The sequence below is a fragment of the Urtica dioica genome, chromosome 1 (assembly GCF_054948205.1).
Source record: "Urtica dioica subsp. dioica isolate 48M chromosome 1, U.dioica_male_clone48M_v1_H2, whole genome shotgun sequence".
NCBI lineage: Eukaryota > Viridiplantae > Streptophyta > Magnoliopsida > Rosales > Urticaceae > Urtica > Urtica dioica.
In genome coordinates this window covers 11,246,719-11,270,380 of record NC_142756.1, presented here as the reverse complement: position 1 = coordinate 11,270,380, position 23,662 = coordinate 11,246,719, and the positions used below count along the sequence as shown (strand labels likewise).

Here is a 23,662-nt window from a genome sequence, read left to right as displayed (position 1 = left end):
TTTCACAATTATTGCATCCAAGGATATGAATCGTGGATTTGATTGGGCCAATCAGTCCCGAATTGTGGACTACATAACTGCCATAACAAATCCTTGAAGCACTCATGGCCGTGGGTGGACGTCGATGTCGTATACGTGCCCGTTTGTTACGCGGATAGGTCGCACTGGCTCCTTCTACTTGTGAACATTCGGGAGCGGTCTATTACGATATACGATTCAATGTCCGAAAACAAACACCATAGGAAAATGGTCACAACCCACGTGCAAAAACTGGCTGAATTCATCCCATTAGCTCTGTGTTTTCTTCATGCATTCGATAGATTGGGTATTGAAGACACGAGTTCAGCCAAGTTCAAAGTCGGAACTGCTGCCAACATGCCACAATAGGGAAATGGGTACGTACATGGTTACATATTGTTTAATATTACCAATAATACACAAATTTGTCTAATACCTTATTTTTGTGAAACAGCGGCGATTGTGGCATGTTTGTCGTGAAAGCCATTGAGTTTATGACTCACAGGTTTGACGTGTCGGCGATCAAACAAGAGGACATGGCCATATACCGACAGAAGTTCACCATCGACCTCTATCGACACGGGGCGGTGAAAATTGCAAGAGAGGCCGAATCGGACAACGACATGGATGAATGAGCTAAATTGATGCATAAACTCTTATTTATTTTATTTAGTTTTTGTTAAAGTTATGATACTTTAATGATTATGGTATGTAAAATTTTAACTTAATCTCAGTTTCATTATATATGTACTTTATTATGATATTGTTGATTTATTATGATATTTTATTATTATATTTGTACTTTATTATGATATTGTGTACATAGAGATGTCAACAATGTTGATACTCAGATGTCAACAATGTTGACATACATGTCTACATTGTTGACATGTATGTCAACATTGTTGACATCTGAGTATCAACATTGTTGACATACATATCAACATGTTGACATGTATGTCAACATTGTTGACATCTGAGTATCAACATTGTTGACATCTGAAATCACAAAACAAGTATGAACTCACAATAATATCTGACATCACAAACAAAGTACACGATAATATAATATCTGAAATCACAAACAAAGTACACAATTATTTGAAATCAACAAAAAAGGTTGACAAAGGAGGCTAGGACAATAGAGTTGCACTATTACAAGTTTGACGATTGTGACCAATTTCCCCGCAACGCGCACACTTGCGCCTAATAACATCCTCTCCTTGAGAGGGTATTCTTCGCTTTTTTGGCCTACCGGCAGCACGTGCTTGGTGCTGAGGCGCAAGAATGCGGATATTCTCCACCTCAGAGGGAATATCCTAACTCGAAATGTCGCCATGAGGATGATGTACAGCTGCGTAGGTTGCCTGCAAATACTCTGTAGTATATACCTTAGAAATAAAGCTCTCAACTGGACGGTTGCGAACTCGGTAAGCCGCGATTGCGTGTGGACAAATAAAATCATGCGCCTGCCATCGATGACAAGAGCAGGTTCTATCATCTAAATTAACGGCTAATACAATCCCATCTCTGTCTACTACCTCAAACTCGTTGACTGAAGATGGTCTGACCTAGTATACAAAAAAGGTTCATTAGATATAGTTACGAACAATGAAGTCAACAACGTATATATGTCAACATTGTTGACAACTATGTCAATAATGTAGACATCAGATGTCAACAATGTAGACATCTGATGTCTACATTGTTGACATAGTTGTCAACAATGTTGACATAGACATCAACAATGTTTACATATGATGTCTACATTGTTGACATCTTATGTCTACATTGTTTCCATATGATGTCTACATTGTTGACATCTGATGTCTACATTGTTGACATCTGATGTCTACATTGTTGACATCAGATTACACATATCAACGATTATCAAACACTTATAGTCATTCGAACAGCATATCCAATGTACTTGTCCGCTCTGGCGTGGTATTCTTTTGTCAGAATCGTTTGTGTTTTTGCCGCAGCTTCTCGATGTTCACAAAACCATTTCATACTCCTCTCTTTTAGCCAATCCATCAACTTTGCAACTGGAAACTGTCTCACTTTTACGTTTAATGCATTCAATTCCGCGTTGTTGTTTGTCATGATACCGTACCTTTTCTCCCTGAACATACATCGTGCCCACCTATGGTTCCCGACATCATTTGTCAAGTATCGACGTATTTCCGGATTTTCAGCGTCCAACATGACCATGTAACTTTCCCATTCACTCATCGTGTATGCCTTTGCGGCGCCGTAAAATTTCCACTTCACATCTTTCGTAATCCCCTTAAAAGCAGTCTTCAAATTACCGTAGAGATGGAACATGCAAAAACCATGATAACAATTCGGAAATATCGTCCTCACGCCATTGATTATGCCAGCGTGTCTGTCAGATACAAATACTCGATTCTCATGTTCCCCATATGCGTCCTTCAATTTGGTGAAGAAGTAACTCCACGCCTCGTTAGATTCTGAAGGACCAACACAATAGACTAACGGAAATATTTGCTTGTTTCCATCCATCCTACACGCTGTATACAACGTTCCTTTATAATAGTTCTTCAAATGGGTACCATCAACGATAATCACATGTCTAAGGTACTCCCAACCACATCTCCAAGGGCCGAGTGCCATGAAAAAACAGACAAATACGCCGCCCGCACCAGTGACTAGGTCAAAAAAAGAACCGGGATTCTTAGTCTCGATCATGTACCTTAACTTAGGTAAGAACGCGTGCGAATCTGCTGAACTACCATAGAGGGACTTTAGTGCCTTCTCTCTAGACAGCCATGCTTTTTTGTAAGTCATGGAAATACCGTAATCCATTTGCATATAACTCATTATCTCTTTTGGTATGCACATACCCATCGTTGGATCAATACACTTGTGCTTTACAACCTCTCCAATTAGCTTACTCGTTGCTTGCGGGTGACGTCCTTGCCTTACGTGTAAGGCACCACTGTGGTCTTTGTCAAACCTGAAACATGAAAATTCCATGAGTATCACCGGGGAAAAAGTTCAGAATTATAACACAGACGTCAACATTGTTGACATATAATGTCTACAATGTTGACGTCTGTTGTCAACAATGTTGACATCTGCAACAATCTTTGACATTATATGTCAATATTGTTGACATATAATGTCTACGTTGTTGACGTATGATGTCAACAATGTTGACATCTGCAACAATCTACTCTTTGTTTGTTGACATCTATGGCAACAGTAGACATCAACTGTTGACATAAGAAGTCAACAGACAAAGAACATATGGAACATAAAGACAATTTACCTTCTAATTTGAAATATGGGCGTGTTTGCCTTTCTCACAGCTCGAACAGACCAATTACAGCCCTCTCCCGGACAAACAACGTGGAGAGATTGTTTGTCTGAGTTCTTTGTCTTATATGTGAAGTTGTTGACTACAGCGAACAACATCAAGTGTTTTTGTAAAGCCTTTTTATTAGCATACAGTGCATGAAGCTCAATATATACAGGGGAATGGACATCTAAAACAATAGTATCATCGTCTGCACCGTTCCTAGTAGATGAACTTGGGACGCTATGTGAACTCAGCGGCGAATACAATGGAGGATTGGAGTTGTGTGGTATTGGAGAGATCGTGGTGGCGGCAGATGAGGGTTTTGTGGTGGAGGCGAGTTTCGCAGTGGAGACGAGTTTTGTGGTGGAGGCGAGTTTCGCAGTGGAGACGAGTTCTGTGGTGGAGGCGAGTTTCGCAGTGGAGACGAGTTTTGTGGTGGTGGATGCGAGTTTTGTGGTGGATGACAGTTTTGTGGTGGTGGAGAGCCTCGTCGTTGTGTCGCATCGTCAAATAACATAAAGTAATCTAATCCCACAGTTTGATTAAGAGTTGGGACCGAACCAGACCCCTCCTCGGCTATAGATGGCATGTCGGAAACTATTCTAGGTAGATTTCCAACACAACCACTACCACGACTGTTGGGAGTGGATCCAATCTCTGGTGAATCGGGACCCGATTGTTTTTCATTTACTTCCAATATCAATTGAAATTTCTCCATGTTATCTTCCCGTCTTTTCCGCAAATATAAGAAACCTTTGAGCGTGTCATCGTTGGTTATCTCAACAGGCTGCACTGCACCAGCCATCGAGTATGCAACACCAACAGTATGAGTGGATGGTGATTTACGTAAGTTCGTGTAAATGATTTGCATCAAACTAGCGAAGTTGACGTCGTACGACACCACGATTCCCAAAGATCGTTTCTCGTGATACCGGCCAGGTTCAACCCAAGTACCACTGTGCTTGAATAATAAATAAATATCCGTCATCACTGCGTACAAAAAAGTAAACAGAGTTATTATTTGTTGACTTTACATGTCAACAATGTTGACTTTAGATGTCAACATTGTTGACATCTAAAGTCAACATTGTTGACATAAATGTTAACAAAATGAACGTCATCTTCAAAAATCACATAACATACCCATAACAAACTCATGCTTTTAAACAACAAAAACTTCATTATTTGAAGACGAACAACTTTTTATACCCAGAAAATGAAAAAACAACGAACCCAGGGCTTTATTTCGTGGATTGCAACTTCTCTTTTTTTGGGCTGAGAGTCGAAATGCTGCTCCGACAATAACTGAGCTCCTCCGACGACTTTTTTGAGCCGTGTTCACGAGTTTTCTCAGCTTGGACGAGATGGGGGAGAGAGAGGGAGAGAGAGAGAGAAGATCTGGACGAGAGAGCTTGGACGAGATGAGGGAAAAATGGGGAGAGTGAGAGAGAGAGAGAGAAGATCTGGACGAGAGACTGAAGAGATGTACTGGACGAGAGAGAGAGAAGAGATGGACGAATGAGGAGAGAGAGTGTGACTGAGACCTATTAATTGGCTTCATTTCGGGAGAAAATGGCTGAGTGAAGATACAGATAAATTTGTTAAGAAAATAGATAGTGAATGGCAAACTTGACTTTTTACTCTTGTCATGGTGGCATTTTGGGACAAATTAAGCTTTTAGTGGAATGTGGGAAATAGTTATCAAAGAAGTGGCAAATGGGGCAATTTCTCAATAGAAATTTGATAATTTACGTTTAATAAATTAAAAAAAATTACAACATATCCTTTTGTTTCCCTTTTTCACTTGGAGGGTTCCAATTCTTCAATGCACGACCTCCTCTTCCGCCAAATCTTCCTCGTGCGCCTTGGCGTCCTGGTGCGCTGCCGCTGAAACTCTACTGAATCTGGCGTATGAGCATTCGGCATTGAAGCTGATGGCGGCGTCTGAACATTCGGCATTGAAGCTGATGGCGGCGTCGTCCGAAGGTGCGGCATCGTGGGGGATGTCTGCATGGGAGACAAATGCTGCTGTGTGTAGCCAAAGAACTGTTGCTGAAAGGCCTCCATCTGAGCCCGTTGCTCACACCTCATCTCTTCCATTCCGACCTGTTGTGCGGCAATGCTGCTTGTAGCTCGCCAACCACTGGATCTGGAACGCGCCTCGATGACGAACCTGATGACGAGCTCTCGTCCTGAGCCTGAGCCAAGAGATACGATGATCTCGGGATCGAGGGACCTATCCCGACATACCAATCTTGACGTTGCCCGAGAACATTATCCATCGCATACTGCTCCGCCTGGTCTATGTCAAACGTTTGGCCTGACTCCGCTGCTTGTCGCTGAATATCCTCGACTTGAGTTCTAATTCGCGCCTTCAAACATATGTTAAAAAAATTATTAAGATTATCGAATATTGATTATTAAGTAATTAACACAAGTAACTTACAAATGCTTGTTTTGCCCAATCTGTCGTCCAGTTGCCTTGATCATCTTGGTATTTTTTCTCTCACGCGTCTAACGTCGAGACCAAAGTCTCATCTTCCCTACTCTGCAGTTTTTATCAAAATATGATTAATGTATTTATTGCAAAATAAATATTATAAAATTAGAATAAACTTACGTTCAAATGTCGATGAGGCAAGAAAGAAATAGATCCTTGTGTGGACTTCGTTTTCTTGTTCTTTGAATTGTCCATGTTGCGATCAGACTTTTTCTGCAGATATTAAATTACGTTATAGTTCGATTTGATAGAAGATGACATAATTTTTTTGAATTATACATTACCTTCCAATCGTCAGTTGCGAACTCTGTTGTCAATGGTGCCCACAAGAAGAATTGTAGTCTTTACTTATGTACATTCGATATAATAAAGTCTCACGAAGACTCTTGCTTGTAACTGCGGAATCATTAATAAAAGTTGAAACGTTCATTCATTTTTCCTTGTCTGTTTGAAGCTTTATGATAATCTATAGTCTTTAGTCCTTAAACAAACCTAACAACATATGAAGAGACAAATGTAGATTTGCATGAATAAACTCTTCATGGTTTGCTTGAAACAATATATTCACAATATAAGGATCAAAGGACTATTGATCTCAGTACGATTGTTAGGAGAATCTATGATGTCTGATTACGAGGCATTGAGAGTTGGAGACTCTATAGTTCTTCTAGGTATCTTCTGAAGGTACTGAATTGACCAGTGCACTTCTAGAGATAGAATAAGAACAAACCATTTAACCTCTTATGTCTCGAAGTCGCTACGTATGAATTGCATCATGCTTACCTCAATCCTGAAATGAGACATGTCATTTCATAGGTTACGTATTCTCATTTAAGAAAGTCAGAGTTCGGATTCACTATGTGATTCTTAACATGACCTATTGGTGAAGTACTAAGTTATGAAAATGTCATGAGTAACTTTGTGAAGATCTCATAGATATGGAATTCATGTACAAGATTGCTGAAACGCAATGTATATCACCTCAAAGCGCTTTGTTCCTTGGAATGTGAATAAATGAACTGGCCAGTGTCCAAATTGAGTCATGACTCTTTTGGATGAAACAATGTGACTTGTTAGCTCCTCGTTAATACATGATTTTTAACTTATTCACAAGCGACAAATGAGTTGAGGAAATAACAGATAGAAGGGTAAAATAGTAATTTTGTAAATCCCGACTAGTTGATGATATTCATGAAGGGTAAACATAGATAATATTCAGTGGATCCAGTCATCACAATTCACTTGAATTCTTGAGTAGAAAATAAATTCATTTGAACCGAGAGATTCTCAGTGTAAACTCTGTAGTGGAGTCAGTTGACATTAAGCTAAACTTGGAAAAGGTTTGTGAACTTTTGAGTCCAAGTATTTTAGCTTAAGCTTTGTTCATTTGGATCCATGAGGTCACTATCACAAATCATATCGAGTAAGAACAGTTAAACTAGAAGCTAAGTCAAAACAAGAACGATACAAGTTTTACGAAAATTGTCTAAATGGTATTTTTGTCCTTTTGGACATAGGACGAAATGAATGTCAATAAATTTTTTGACATTGTCATATGATGACAAATGATTTAAACCACTCGGCCATATTGATGAATTTAGGCCATGAGGATTAATTTCATTTCATAGAATTTTACTTGAAAATTCTTAATGGGCTTTTATTATGTTGTCATGAACAAATGAAAAAAAAAATCTAGAAACCCCTTCTAGAAGGTGTTGCACGTCCAACCTAGAGAAAGAGAGACTAAGTTTGTGCATTAATGTATGAAGATACTTGCCAAAAGAAAAAGAAGAAACAAATTTCCTCTACAAGGAAAGAGGATGGGCGGCCAACTAAGGCAAGGAGAGAGCAATATAAAAGAGGAAACAAATCCAAGGACTTTCTTGGATTGTCTTGGCCGTGTGAATGAGGAAGGAAGGAGCAAACTTTTGCTCATGAATATGTGACATTCTATAGAAGAGGAAACTACCTTCATGAAGGTAATCCATCCCCTATAAATAGAGGCCTTATTCTCATTGTTTTCTCATTCCACATAAGTTAGAGGTTGAGAGACACTCTCTCTAGAACCTGTGGCCGCCCCTCCCTTTTCTCTTTCTAGTTTTCTTTCGTTTTTGTTTTGGCACCTAGGTCCACATTTGACCTAGTATTTTATCTCTTCGACTCTTACACTTGTTCTTGAGTCGTCGTGTTTAAAAAGTGCCCACACACTAATTCCTTTCTTTCTCGAGTGATTCTTGTGATATAAACTTTCGTGGTTGCTCGAGTTCCCGAGGAAAGAAGAAAGACGAGCTGCGTGGGGAGACGAACGTTTCAACCTTCCTAAGGCTTCTCAACGTTCAAGTTTCTCAAAGGTTAGTAAACAAATAATGCTCATTAATAGTTTTAATTTAAATATACTTGCTCTTTGTCTAGGTTAGTAAAAACGTTTTACTTGTTTTAAAGAAAATTTTTAAAATCCGCCGCTTGCTCGAAGCGTTAAATCTTTTCTTAACCCTAGATCAATTCCAACGAACTCCTCTATTACCTTCTCCCAATCGTCTTTCTTATATCCTTTTGGGATTTCTTTCTTGGCGACATTTATTTGCCTGCAACATTTGCCTAAGAATGTTCATGATAATCTAGACTTTTGGTTGCGCTTCATTCGCTTTGCATCGCGAATGATAGTCTGGTCAATCTGATGACGAAAGCAATCTGCTGGAAGCAGCTCCTCGGTCTCATCATCCTTGTATACGAAAGTGTACTCGGAATGAAGTGCGCTCAGAATATTGCCCAACATCTGGGGCATCACTTCATTCCAATCACGAACTGTGACCGGGATATGGACTTTCACCAAAGCACCGACGCGGTTGTTGAATACGCCTACCTTTTTTTTATTGTTTTCCTTACATCCTGGTAGAAGGTTTGGTTGATTGGGTCCGGCCACCTAACAACCTTCGCATCGGGTACCCCATGCGCTGCTTTTGCCAAAGTAGAGCTGGTCGTTGGTCCCCTTGTTTTCTTAGGACCTTGGGAACCCGGTGTCTCTAGCGGAGACTCATCTCCACGTGCTCCTGAAAGTTGTAGCGGAGACTCATCTCCACCTGCTCCACATGCATCTAACATACTGTAAGATGAAAACAATATTAGTAAATAAATATTATGCTTCAACTCCGTAAAAGATGCTTTTCTTGGTCCAATTTAGTTCGCACTCAGCTCGCTTTCGTTTTCTGCCCACGGAGCCAGCAATGTTGCCAGTTGTCGTGCAAGACACACTAGCCAACTGAGCGAGTATGTCTTGTGAAGTCAACTTCTCAAGTTTACTGCGTTTCTCGTGGCGATCCTTGTAGTGATCGATGTTTTCCTCAATCGGTGACGCGTACGCAAGAATCGACGATGGTCGTAGTAGACGATCCTGTTTCTGACTTTCAAAGACGGCGTGTCAAGGTTGCACGTAGGGCAAGCGAGATACCCTTGGCTACTCCATCCCGATAAATACGATCGAGCTGGAAAATCGTTTATCGTCTAGAGTAGCGCGGCACGCAATCGAAACACTTCATTATTGGCGCCATCTCGAACGCGGAATCTGGTCTCCCACAGTTCCTTCAGCTCTTCAACAACTGGCTGCAAGAACACGTCCATGTCTTTTCCTGGTGAGTAAGGCCCCGGGATCAAAAGCGTCAGCATCAAGTACTCTTTCTTCATGCACAACCAAGGCGGCAAGTTGTACGCAGTTAGTACCACAAGCCACATGCTGTATGATAGACTCATTTCTCCGAACGGATTGAATCCATCTGCAGCTAGTCCAAGCCGCACGTTTCGAGGCTCTGCAGCAAAACTTTGGTATCTCTCATCCAGGTTTTTCCATGTCGTACCATCCGCAGGATGTCGCAGAACACCAACTTCTCTGACGCGATCTCTTTCGTGCCACTGCATCAGAAGCGATGTGTGTCGAGACGCGTACAACCGCTTCAATCGATCTTTCAGGGGAAAATATCGCAAAATATTTTACGGTATCATTTTCCCAGTTGGCTTCCATCTGCTCTCGTTGCATACTGGGCACACGTCGGCTTCCGCGAGATCTTTTCGAAATAGGACACAATCGTTCATGCACGCATCGATCATCTCGTATCCCATGCCAAAACGCTTCAGCTTCGCCTTTGCCTCGTAATACTTCTCCGAAATTCGATTACTAGCTGGATGAGACTTCTTCAAGAGCTGCAAGAGTTCTGTGAACGACTTGTTCGTCCAATGGTTCGTGCCTTTGAGGTGCATCAACGAAACCAAGAAGGACAAAGAAGAAAACTCTTTGCATCCAGGGTACAATTTCGCTTCCAACTCGGCGAAGAGGTCTTACACTTGCTCCTCTGCACGCACCTCGGTCTGGGTCGGCTTCGTAGCATCGTCGAAATCCTCGTGATCCCCGATATCCTCCACAGCACAGTGCAATCCTCCTATTCCTCTCTGATCTGTTCCTCTGATGCCATTTCACGTTGTTGCAAGGCTTGCAAGGACACCGATATTTGTCATTTTCGTTTGGAAATCTTCTTGCAGCGCGAATAAACTCGTTAACCCCGGTTTTGTACTGCAATGTCACCCGATTATTCTCCGTGATCCAATCTCTACTTGGATTGGATATTTTGCTGAATGAGAGCGAAAAATGAAAGTTGTGGAGAGTTATTGATAAAGGACGGAGAACAAAATGAAAGAGAGATTATGAATTGTATGTTATTTTGAAGTCGGATTGAATAAGTTGGGAGTTTTTAGACTAATTGATTCGAAACTCTACCGAAATTTCGGCAGAGTTTCCCCTATTATATACTGACAAACCAAAAACCTGCAAAATGATTTAAAGACATATACAAACCATCCAGAACTATCCTACAAATTAGCTCAGCCCTAAACGAACCTTCGTGGTTCGGTAACAACATTTTATAAATGAAAAACAGAAATAAACAAAATATCACAAACTATCAAAACATGTCACAAAACTATTTTTCTTATTTAAATTACAATTTCATTACATGTTAAATCAACTAAAAAAACTTATCACAAATTAACTAACTAATTATAAACTAAGCAACATAAATGTAATTATTAAACTAATTACAATTTCTAGGTAATAATTTACTTACAATTAATCTAAATGAATTAAAAGCAAAAAACTTAAAAATGTCACAAACTATATCAAAACATATCAAAAAACAATTAAAACTTAATTTTAACCTAATATAAACGAATCACATTGTTAAACATGTGAAATTATCATATTAATACTAATTATTTTATAATCAATTTAAACTTTTAAGCTAAACTAATATAATTATTAAACTTAACCAAATTACTAAACATGTGAAATTATCAAATTAATACTAATTAAGTTACACATTAAAACTAATCTAATTAAAATTACTTTAACACAATATACAAATTAATTAGTAACACATATAAACTAAACATATATGCAATATACAAACACATATATATATATATACATATACTATTACACATATATACATATATTAGTAACATATATACATATACTATACTGAAACAGAAAAAAAAACAATAAAAAGACTAACTTTGCGTCGGAGATTCAGCAGGGACGGCGGAGACGGTGAGGTCCAGTGGCTGAGGCGCTGTCGAAGATGGAGAATTGACGGCGGAGACGGTGAGGTCCGGTGGCGGAGCTGGATGAAATAGAGAAAAATAGTGAGAGAAAGAGAGAGCCAGAGATAGAGTGAGAGAGAGATAGAGATAACCTGGTGCAGCAGGGATGGTGGCTGTGGTGACTGAGGATGTCGGACCTGAGGCGGAGGTCCGATGGCCGGATGAGGCAGAGGACTTGAGACGGTAGCTTGTGGTGGTCGGCGAAGTGTTCTCAGGCGAAGGAAGAGGCGGAGAAGAGATGGACGAAGGAGATGGTGGTCGGAGTCGGCTTTGAGACTGGAGAAGGGAAGTTAGCAGATAGGGAGAGAGAAAAAAAACTCGTTTGAGCAGCTACTGAGATGAAAGGGTCGACCTGGATTTTTAAACAAACCCTAATAATCAGGTGCGACTTTATCGCACCTGATAAATCTTCAGGTGCGATCTAGTCGCACCGAATCATAATTAAAAAAAAAAATTCATTCGCCATGTCAGATTAATGAAATAAAAGAGGGGGAGATAAGGCCCGCCTAAAAAATTTAACTATCCGATGCGACAAAGTCGCACCTGAAAGTTTGAACATATTTTCAGGTGCGAAAAATCGCATCAGATAGCCAAAATCAAAAGATAATTTGAGCGAATTTTTTGGGCTTCTGATTGACTATCTCATGCATCTAAAAGTCATTTAGATGCGACTAGTCGCATCTGAAAACCAATTTTGTACTAGTGCTAGTCGGCGACTCTCCAAATACCTTCCATTAAAGGAGACCGAGTGAGATCTTTAGTGGAATCCCAAATTTCTCACCTCGGAATCGACACCAGGGGCCACTAGTACAAAAAATAGCAACAGGTGTGACTTTTTTCGCACCTGAAAGTCAATTTTCGCACCCAATGATACCTTTTGGTGCGACTTTAGGTGCGACATTTTCGCACCCGAAAGTCCGCACCTAAAGGTCTTGGGTGCGAAAAGTCGCACCCAAAAGTCATGACTTTCGGGTGCGACATTTAGGTGCGACTTTTCGCACCCAAAATCGCACCCAACTTTACACAAAAACATAGTTGAAAAGGCGGGGGAAAAACATCGGGTGCGAAAAAATCGCACCCAAAAATTTGGCGGTAGAGCTTTGGGTGCGAAAAGTACCCAATAGTTTGGAGGGTAGAGCTTTCGGTGCGAAAAGTCGCACCCAAAAGTCATTCCCGCCATAAATTGGTGAGAGTTAATTTACTGTAATTTTAGACGTCGCTCTTTTAAAAAGCGACGTCAAATCTATGAAAAACATAATAAATATTAGTATTTTTTATGTCACTTTATTTAAAAGTGATTTGAATTCCTATTTCGGGTTTGAAAAAAAATAAGGCAAAGCATCAATTAAAAATATAATTTCTCAATATAAAAATATAAAAACAATAAGGCAAAACATCAATTAAAAATATATGTTCTCAATATAAAAAAAATACTTAATTCATAATGCTTTAATTAACATGAAATAAATATCTTTTACATAGACGAAATAAAGAAATAAATCCCTGAATATATATTTTATTCATTTGCAATAACATCACGCTCACATTTGCGCCGATAAACTGTCCACAAAAGCGCAACGTACCAGATATTGAAATAAAAAAAAATCTCACATTGACTAAATTTTTGTGCTGAACTCTTGCCAGCATTGCAACTTCTCTGACGAACCTGTGCCTTCCCTTGAGGTGTGAGAACATGAAATTTTCTTAAGACCTTGACAGCCGAAACTGTAGCTTAAGTTAAACCGCATGCCAGGAGTGATAAAATTAATATAACAAATTAGCAATCTAAAATTTTGTTTTAAGCCTTTTACCACGAGATTGGCATTTTTGGTTACTAAACCATTTTTTGGAGCAAAAGTCAATGAATTATAAAATTCAACACAAACAGTTCAAAATTAAATTAGCAAAGCTAATTCAAATGCGAAATGATTTAAAAATTATTTACTGTTTGAGAGTGTCATAAATTAGATTTTTTTTTAAATACAATTTCTTTAAATTTGTAAAATTATGCAAAAAACTACTGTGTACCAATTCAATTTTCTCCAAATAAAGGGATCAAAATTCCACACATAATAATTCAATGACTATTTGTACTAAAGAAAAACCTTTGTTCTATAGATATCGTTTAGAATTCGAAAATACGTACCTTTTTGCTTCAAGGTCTTATCAGTTAGATTGCTGTATTCGTCGAGCTCCTCCGTCGTCAATGCCGAGCTCGACGCCCCCTCGCCGCCGGCCGCCGCATTGATCTTCGACATCCTGAAGCGGGACCCACGGCAGCCAGGCTTCGTCACCCGGCTGAACACACACACATACTCAAAGACATGAAAGAAAATGAAATATCCAAATATCCAAATATCACAGACTTCAACCTTGAGGTGTGAGCAGTGATGGCTTGAAGCAACTGGGGAGGGCTCTTGAAGCAACTGGACGTGAGATCGATGTCAAAAAAAATAAAACGAAGCTTGTCGATCGAAACCCAAACACCAAACGAGCCACAAAATACTCCAGAATCATCAAACTAATCTCAGAAATTAAAAGCCCCAAATCATAATTCCTCAACCCTAATTTTTTTCCAATTTTCGGCCAAAAATTCAAACACACGCTCAGAATTCTCAGCTTTAAAACCCTGTTTTCAAAAATTCATAACTCACTCAAATCTCAACGGATTAACATGTTCTTGGTCATTTTAGAAAGCCCATAACGTCTACTTTCCAGGAAAAATATCAACAAATCCAACTTAAATCGGTACTGATCTGACCACGTCAATTTACAGAGGCTGTTCACAGCGAACTTAAAATTGATTCAAACTCACGTATCCGAGCACAAGCAATACAATCCGAGCACCAAAACGAGCTCAAACTCACTTAAATTCCACAACCCAAGCTCAGAAATCAAAAGCCCCAAATCCAAACTAAGAACCCTAATTTTTTCAAAAATCCATTTCGGGTAAGAACTTTTCTTACCTTGATTTCGTGAAATTTCTTGTTCCCGGTGCTCTCTCGTCCTTTTCCCGGGGGTGACTCATGGTCGGCGTGCTCCGGTGACTCGCGGCCATCGTGGCTCGTCTCGGTCGGTGCGCACGCACAAGGAGGCTCAGTCTCTGGCTGGTGGCGTGCTAAGGAGAACAAGGACAAGAAGATGAAGATGAGAGGATGGTGATGATGGTATGGCCGGGTTGTTCTTGTGGCCGAGATATATATTGAGCTGGAGAGAGAGAATGTGAGAGAGAGAGAGAGAGAATGAGAGCGTGAGAGAAGAGATAGAAAAAACTCGGACTGAATTTTTTTTTATAACATGACAATTTGGGTGCGACTTTGTCGCACCCAATAGCATTTTTGGGTGCGAATAGTCGCACCCAATGTTTTGACGGGTCAAAATTTTATAAAAAAGGGGGGAAAAAGACCGCTTAAAACATTTGGACTTTTGGGTGCGACTTTGTCGCACCCAAAAGGTAACCTTGATTTTTAGGTGCGACTTTGTCGCACCCAAAGGTATTAATGAACTTTTTGGTGCGACTTTTCGCACCCAAATTTAAAAAAAAATAGCGAAATTTTTTAGTTGCTTCAATGTCTTTTGGATGCGAATTTTCGCACCCGTAAGTCTTTTTTGGTGCGACTTTTAGGTGCGAAAAGTCGCACCCAAAAGTCATCCGCACCGAAAGACTATATTTGTAGTAGTGGGCGGATCCCACCTAGTGAGGATGTGTCAATCAGATTTATGACCACACGTGGAGAAAGCAACAAACGAAGAAAAAAAATGGGAATACCCGAGATTGTGTCCCTTGAAGATAATATAAATGAGAAGAGAAATGTAAACTTATATTCTCCCACAAGCAGATAGGATCAGTATGAAAAAAAGAGAAAGAGAGAGAAAATGATGAAAATTGAAAATGAAAAAAAAAAATCAGAAGTCGGTTCTTCGTAGAGAGATGGAAATGTCCTAGACCTGAAAATGAGAGTGAAAACTAAAACCAACACTCTCGACGTGTACGAGAATTTGTTGCAACTAGTTATTCTCAAAGCTTTTTCAAGATATAGCCAAAGTTTCATTTTATTAAAAAAAAAAAAAAAAAAAACTCATCAGACCTGCAATAAATCAATTAACTAAAGAGTAAATTTATTGTGGGCTTGGTGGACTATTTTTAATATAATGAATCTTGGCTACGTTTTAAAAATATGGTGAACTATTGGGGTACCGATTTAATTATCCCTATTATGTAAGTAACGGTATTTTTTATGTTTACTCCCAAGTAATAAAAGTATAATTATTTTCTTGATATTGATTTTCAAATTAGTACGATTTTTTTTTCTAGTTTCTCACTATTAAAAATTTATTTTTTGATTTGTAACATTATTTTGATTTATTTAAATAATTATTTTATGCCGAATTGAAGGATATGCACGAGCTACCCCACATGATCAATGATATATCAAACATTTTTTGTAAACGGTTGTGGGTTGGAGTCAAAATTGGGAGGACTGCCATTAAAAAATAAAGTTAAGTTTTTAATTGACATACTTTGAATATCTATATTGTTAAAAAAAAATAAAAAATTAATATCCAATTGGACCTGTTTAAACAAACCTAGCCGGGCAATATATTTTCAAAACAAACATCTCTGACATTCAATATATATATTTAATAAATTTGGTGTACAGTCAGTCAAAATATGATAAGACGTATAATCTTTCGGAAATTAATATGCTAATAATTACAAAATAATCAACCCATGGGAAAATATCTATTGCCACTTAGGTAAATTATCAATACATATTGAAACAGTATATAAATGAATATAAAGTTATATATTGGAGTAGTCATATCATCACGAGACAAGTCTACATAAGACGTGTATTCCTTAGATAAAAATTTCAAGTACTAACGTCTAACTAAAGGAAGAGAATATTAACATACGCTATGATAATATAACAATCCTGAAATATAACTATTTCTATTTATCAACCTCGTAACAGCAACTAGCTAGTTTGACAGGTTAGTCATAAAATTTCAATTGGTGAGATTAAGGAACTTACATGTTTTGTAAGAAAATTAATCTCACCAATCAAAATACAACGACTAACTTATCACACTGAGCTGCTTGTAATAAAAAACTTAGTAAATATACAAAGGTACGCAATTCTTAAGGAAATCTCACTGTTGTAACTTATCTAAAGTGTCATGAAGTTGGGACGGGTTTCGATCCACTGCGGACTGAACCACTGACGTGAGCTCATCCCAGCTTCCATTGGCGAGGAAACACGGATCCTCCGGATTAGGGTTCGGGCTAATAAAGCTCAGGTATCGTGGACCGGGCAACACTGGAGCTTGAATATGAGGAAGACCTTGCAAAGGAACATTGCTGTTTATGATATTATTATTATAATTGTACTGCCCTAAATTAAACCAGCTCTCGCTACTCGTTTCACAATCGCGGTCGCGATCATCAATGGCCTTTGATCTCTTGTTGCGTTGCGAAAACAGCGCTTCTTGTGGATCAAGATGATGCTGATGGTGATTATGGCGGGAGTTTAGTTCCAACCTGACGTGGTATAAGTGATCGGTAGTGTTGTTGTAGTCAGTTTCCAAGCTGCAAGTTTTGGAGCTTGAATCGTCCAAATGTGTTGCAGTGGAGAGTGATGATAATATGGACGATGATGATTTCTTCGGTGTTGTCACTTCCAACGATGTTTGACCATTATTGCAATGATCTGTTGGGATCATATTGTTGTACTTCTTGTGTGACGTCATTCTTTTGAATATCCGGCAAAGTGTCCAAACCTCCTGCATGTAAAGAAAAAAAAAAAAAAAAAAGATATGTTAAGAGAATTAGGAGATTTTCAGAGATAATGGCTCAATATGTATCCATGTAGACTATACCACGCATAAGATTTTTTTATAAAGGAACGCTAATAGGGAAAATATCATGTTTTCAAATATATCCCAATCCCACTACCTTCAGTTATCCATTTATGGTTAATTATCTCTTATATGTATTAATATTATAAAAATTAACTCTTAATTAATATTTTGATATACTTTTTGTGTGTTAATAAACAAAAATTGGCATGGTAGAAATAGATAATATCAATTTACAACGTATACTATAAAAATGAAGAGTCAAACATGAAGAATTTAAATGAATATGTTAATATTTACTTTCAGTATCCTTATATTTTGGTAAATTAACAAGCAAAATAAATGATTTGTCAATTAACAGATTAGGTTTTAAAAATTGTGAAATCATGCTTATTTTGATAAATTTAGATGTAATCAAAATTTTTATTAGGGGATACATTTTTAACATTAATAATATATAAGAGATATATTTTAGATAAACAGATTACTTAGTTTGTGATCATGATTTTTTTTAATACGGTGTGAAGACAATATTTGACTAAAGCAAAATTTTCCTATTAATAATGACCAATAATTTACTTTCATTATATATCATATCAAAGAGTCAGAAAACGAGTTGGGAGGATGAGATCCACTTAATGAGAGTTCAAAAGTTTGACCATTGAAAGTGTATACAACCATTGACATATTCCTAATACAAACCAATATGCCCAAGCGATTTTAATATATCTATGACCCATATCTCCGATACCCATAATCTATAAATAAAACTGATCTATTAGAATACATAACTTATATGAGAAATACCGTATTAGAAATAAAGAAAAAAAAATTAATCTGCAAACGTTACAATTTTTCATTAATTGGACATCAAGTAGACCATGAAGCAAAGTTATTTTAACCCTGCCTCCTCTTGCTTAACGTACGTTAACTCTTACTTTTTTTTTTTAATAGATGCATTATTTCCGGAAAATCCTTTTTAAAAAAAAAAGGACTTTGTATTTTAGGCATTCGAAATTTTGATGGGTATTATTGATCATGTTGTCTATTTTATCAGAAAATTAAAAAAATAGTCAATTTAAACATTTGACATTGCTAAATAACCAACGTTCGGTAAATTTTAGATAAATAATCACTTTCAGACGTAAATCTTAGATATATAAAAGTAACCAACGTTTGATATATAAAAGTAACCAACGTTTGATATATAAAAATAACTATTTATCTAAGATTTACGTCTGAAAAATGGCTATTTACTTAAGAATTATCAAACGTTGGCTATTTAGCAATGTCAAACGTTTAAATTTGTTATTTTCCTAATGAGCCCTTATTTTATTTTATTTTATTCACTCATAAGGTTATAGGTTAGTTATGAATATTTCTAACAAAGAAGATAACATGAAAGAGAGATAATCTTACGGCTTCTAGGGCATTATTATCGGTATTGGCATTAGTGTCTTGGGTGGAGCTAGGGTTTGTGAGAGGAAGGCGAAACTCGTGCATCATCCAATCAGTTTTGGTGCCTTTGCCGGCACTGCCGCGATAGTAAACCAAAGACTTCTTGAGGCCGATGATGCAATTGTCGTCCTTGGAGACGGAGTAGATGGGCTTATCGATCCCCGTCGCCTTCCAAAATCCCGACCCCGTCACTCTATTCGGCCTTATGCTGTTCCTGTACTTCCTTCCTCTTATGCAGAAATAGTACCACTCTTTATCTCCAGCGTTACCTATTTCTTCATCAACACAATTACATTATTAATCAAATCTAATTTCAAAGTGAAACTACTATTTTTTTAAAAGAAGAAAAATATCATAGAGAATGTCACAATTAATCATCTTTATCTTACAGTTTAGTTTCTTAGCTTCAAATTTTGTTGACTTTTTCTATACGACTTTTTTTTTTCTGAAGGCTTTATTAATTCTAACTTAATTTTGAAAAATAAAAAGAAAATATCAAATAGAATTACTGAACATTTATCATATATATCACCAGAATCACATGAATAATTTTATATCTATAAAAATATAGTAAAATATGTTTTTCTTTCATATGGCTTGTTTAATTTTTTTATATTTATATAAGGTTTATATAGTATTTGTTTCTAACTAAGTATACTAAAAAGTCAGCAAAAGTTGAGGTGATTGGAGTTGGATCCATCAATTTTTGTGAAAATTCAGAAGGTACTTGTGATCTACTTAAAAATAGAGCCTATACAGATACAACATTTTGCTAAAACATAGCTTCAAGTTTTCCTTACTAAAAAAAATAGCTATCTACTAATACATTAGTATGGAAATTATATACGCACAGTCATGTAGCGGCGCCGCAAAGATTATAAATTACTCTATTTTAACACAAGCTTAACTTATATGTGTGTTTATATATATATATATATATATATATATATATATATATATATATATATATTGTTTATTTTTTTGCATCAATGTGTGTGTATGTATACATATTATGTACTATTGTACTTCTGGGATCATGTTTGACGAAGTAGTATGGTAGGCTAAATAATGCATCTTTCAAGAAGTCAATGGCGATTAAGATCTTCTGATTGTATACTTTTCTTTCCCAAAGGCTGATTTTGTTGATACCATTCAAAGCTCATAAAAATATCTATTGTATTTTTGTCCACCTTATATTCATACCACAGCCGAAGCTTCAATTTTTTTTTTTCTTTCTAGAATACGCAGAACGTTGTTATTGCTTTTTATACGTGGAAGAAGGATCTTAAATATTAAATTAATAAATTTATAAAAGAGGATATTTTTTCCAGATTATAAATGCAGAAAACAGATTTATCGTTACTCTCAAGCTTCGGTTTTCTTCTCGCTGCTTATTTATAACATAATACAGTATATGATAACTAATATAAGACAATACATATATGTTTTGGTATGCTAGACAGTATATATGAAATTTTCCTTTATTTCTTAAAGTACTAAATGCTATAATTAATATAGCACTTAATGATGTTCAGAGGAATTAGACGTACCGATCGAGCGTCGGTTCTCAAGAGTTAAGTATAAGGTCGCTGTAAACTCATAATTATATAGAACCACTTTATTCATATATTTATAGCAAGTCCGTAAATTGACTTTGAAATCAAATTATTAATATATTAAGAAATTTATACATAGCGCAATGGTCCAACCGGTCATATATTGATGTACGCATATATGTATATCAATTCTAATGTTGAAGATGACACTTTTATTTCCTTCCCTTTTTTCGCTCTTAGAATAATATGTGTACCGATGAAATTGGAATGATTATTAAGGGATAAAGGGTTTGAGGATATGTGTTAACTATTGAAGCTAGGGTTCAGAAAGTATTTGGTGTAAGAAAGTGACCTAGGATTTATACATCTACTTCTCATCGCTTGTTCACCAGCTAAGATCATATGATCTGATCAATGAGAAAATTAGAAGAAAAAATAGGTATAGTGTTTAGAAGAGGAAAATGAAATATATTTGCTTATATATTGATGAACATACGTTTAAATAGAAATTAGAAGTTCTTCATCAAAGGGGAAAATAAAAAGATGAAGCAATGTAAAGTTACCAAAAAAAAAAAAACCCCTTCTTACTTGGAAGATCCCATGGATCGTACTTGTAGATATCAATCTGCTTGATGATCTCAATACTAATTGGCTTTTTGTTCACTTTTCGCTTCAAATAAAACCCTACAAGTTCCTCATCCGTCGGATGAAATCGAAACCCGGGAAGAGCAACATCTTGATCATCATCTTCTTCTTCGTTATCGATTTGGTATTCGCTATTATCGTTGCTCGTAGTCATAATAATCTTCTTTGAAACCACCTCCATGTGTATTTCTTTGAATATATAGTCTACCTCTCTCTAGATCTCATTTTTTTTCCTTCTATGTATTGTTTAGTGGTAATCTTGAAAATGAGACTATATACCATCTTTTTCTAACCAAATATAGTAGAACCTTCTTTGTGATGACATTATTGATAGCATGACAAAGAGCGGGAGAAAGAATATTATTAATATTTTATTGGCTGTTTCGTTGGTCAAGTCTAGGACTTCAACAATCGTGAGGCTATAATTTAAGAAAAATGTTTTTAATTAAATATTTTATTTGGTCATGAGAGAGTGGCTAGAAAAATTGGTGAGATCATAGACCGGATCGGACCACTGATTTTAAGACCAACGGTCGGTTTAAAATTTCACCGGTCTGGTCCGATTTATACTATTAAACGGTCGGGTCCGATCTAAAATTTTTAAACCGCGATCTAGACCGTACCTGATCGGTTAATATTAAAAAAAATAATTAAAAAATATGTCTAAAACAGTCTGGTTTTAAACGGTCCAAAAGTGGACCGGGGCGGTTACTATCTAAGAAAAATATAAAAAAAAAAATAGGTTAAAATAATGGTCCGGTTTAAAACGGTTTAAAACAGTACAAAAAAGTCCGATTTTAAACGGTCCAAATAGTTTAAATCGGACAAGACTGTTTTAACCGGTTTGGTCCGGTTCAGTTTTTTTTCTTATTTGGTTCGGTCCGATTTAACTTTGTTAAAATCGTTTAGATCGATTCAATTTAATTTTTTGAGTACACATCACTAGGTCTTTAGTTAGACTATGAACAAGTCTTTCGTCATATTTTGATAATCATGACTCAATAGATATATATGTGATCGGGTATCCATTTTGTGTACGTGAACTTGTACAAATCTACCAAACAAAAACATGTGACGGCCTTTTGAAAATTGGGAATTTCGTATTTACACAAAAGAATTTAAAAGTCCACAGCTCTGTGTATGAGAATTGACTACTATATCTGCAGGCCAAACGACACTTGCATATTTTAGAGGACTAAAATTTCAAACGCAGGGTTTTCAAAAGTAACGTTTAGACAACACAACAAAAATAATGTCTCGACGAATCTGTAGTTAATACGACCAAACCCAAAATCGTGTATTGCCTCCTATGTGGACCATTTATGTAGGAAATTGTCAACCACTTGGAAATACGTGTCATTTTCTTTTCTATATTTACAACAAGCTCAATATCAAACATGTAAAACTAAATAATAGAAAACTCGTATTAGTTGTTATTAACTTTTTCTTTATTAACGGTTTCTAATTCGAAAATTATTACCAAATTAGTCAATAAATATAATTGTTTATTTACGTATTTATCAATAAACACAGTTATTTATTGACAAATTTATCAATAAATAGTCGTGATTTTGGAATTAATTAAAGAAATTAAATAGTTTTGGTATAATCCCAAATAATTAATATCAATTCATTTTTCATTTTCTTCATAGAATAAGCTTAGATTTTTCTTAAAAGATCAAGTGATAATCTTAACTAATATAATATTTTTCTTCATAGTCTTACATGAGATTAAGAGTAACTCCAACCACAACATTAAATTTGGTGTTGATCTTACACTATTTTAGTAGAATTTTAGCACCAAATATTTTTTTACTCCAACTACAGTACCAAATTTCACCTTAAAAATACTATTCTCCATTATAACATTATTAAAATGAATAAAAGTATAATAAAGTAGTTTTGTCGTGAAATATAACCATTAAAATTACAATAAATTTTCAGTACCACAACAAATTTGGTGTTGCACTGTAGCCACAATATAATTTACTGCTCATTATACCGCGTCGTTAAAGTAGAAATAGTGTAAAATTTAGTGTTTTAGGGTGTGACTGTAGATGTTCTAAAAAATAATTAATCTCAATAAAAATAACTAAAACTCTTACTTTTGCTTCTAGATAATAATAATAATAATAATAATAATAATAATAATAATAATAATAACTAGTCAATTATTTGCAAGCTTGAGTTTTTCTAACTAGCCAAAATTATGTTAATTTTGCAAAATAGACATCAACAATAGTTGCGGAAAATAAAATATCCAAAATACCCTTTGTTAAACATTTCATAATTAATATAAAAAATGGACATTAAATGAGCTGACCATAACCACAATTAATTTCCCTTCTTATCTCTCTCTCTCTCTCTCTCTCTCTCTCTCTCAAGACCATATTGACACAATCACATGACCAATACCCCACACAAATCCTCGACGCCAAGAACACCATTGACGAGCGCCAGACTAAGAATTTGGTAGTAATATCTGTAAATTTTAGTAAATAATGGTTAATTTTAATAAATAACATATATGACGTGTCAAATTAACCAAAATAAACAAATTACGAGTTACGAAAAAAAAGAGATCTCGGATTCAACAAAATTATGTGTCAAATTAACCAAAATAAACAAAAGACAAGTTTTGAAAGAAAAAAAAAA

At 36.3% G+C, this 23,662-nt stretch overlaps 2 protein-coding genes across 4 annotated transcripts; both read right to left on the bottom strand.

Moving 5' to 3' along the window:
• Nucleotides 1–13,057: 13,057 nt before the first annotated feature.
• On the bottom strand, nt 13,058–14,714 carry LOC149407203 (uncharacterized). 2 transcript variants are annotated; one of them, XM_089628066.1, is made up of 4 exons: nt 14,456–14,714; nt 13,862–13,915; nt 13,636–13,787; nt 13,058–13,200 (listed from the first exon to the last, which is right to left on the bottom strand). In XM_089628066.1, exons 1-4 carry the CDS (start codon nt 14,545–14,547, stop codon nt 13,106–13,108), a joined length of 393 nt encoding a protein of 130 aa, XP_089484192.1. In that variant the 5' UTR covers nt 14,548–14,714; the 3' UTR covers nt 13,058–13,105. The 2 variants fall into 2 exon arrangements, 1 of the variants encoding a protein (XP_089484192.1); XR_016301599.1 differs by lacking the exon at nt 14,456–14,714 and having other exon boundaries at nt 13,058–13,214; nt 13,862–13,962.
• Nucleotides 14,715–16,231: 1,517 nt separating this feature from the next.
• LOC149407202 (putative NAC domain-containing protein 94) lies at nt 16,232–21,250 on the bottom strand. Of its 2 annotated transcripts, none has more exons than XM_089626167.1 (3): nt 20,951–21,250; nt 18,768–19,081; nt 16,232–17,273 (listed from the first exon to the last, which is right to left on the bottom strand). In XM_089626167.1, the coding sequence occupies exons 1-3, from the start codon at nt 21,186–21,188 to the stop codon at nt 16,644–16,646; spliced, it is 1,182 nt and encodes a 393-aa protein (XP_089482293.1). In that variant the 5' UTR covers nt 21,189–21,250; the 3' UTR covers nt 16,232–16,643. The 2 variants fall into 2 exon arrangements, with proteins under 2 accessions (XP_089482293.1, XP_089482297.1); XM_089626171.1 differs by having other exon boundaries at nt 18,768–19,075.
• Nucleotides 21,251–23,662: the final 2,412 nt, after the last annotated feature.

Bases quoted from the DNA above. Each gene is read 5' to 3' on its own strand.
- LOC149407203 (XM_089628066.1), bottom strand. From the start codon at position 14,547: ATGGCCGCGAGTCACCGGAGCACGCCGACCATGAGTCACCCCCGGGAA. The intron at 13,916-14,455 runs GTAAGAAAAGTT...TCTCACGTCCAG, and splicing joins AGAAATTTCACGAAATCAAG to TTGCTTCAAGAGCCCTCCCC. The intron at 13,788-13,861 runs GTTGAAGTCTGT...GTGTGTGTTCAG, and splicing joins ATCACTGCTCACACCTCAAG to CCGGGTGACGAAGCCTGGCT.
- LOC149407202 (XM_089626167.1), bottom strand. From the start codon at position 21,188: ATGGAGGTGGTTTCAAAGAAGATTATTATGACTACGAGCAACGATAAT. The intron at 19,082-20,950 runs GTAAGAAGGGGT...GTGTTGATGAAG, and splicing joins CGATCCATGGGATCTTCCAA to AAATAGGTAACGCTGGAGAT. The intron at 17,274-18,767 runs GTAAGATTATCT...CTTTACATGCAG, and splicing joins ATAATAATGCCCTAGAAGCC to GAGGTTTGGACACTTTGCCG.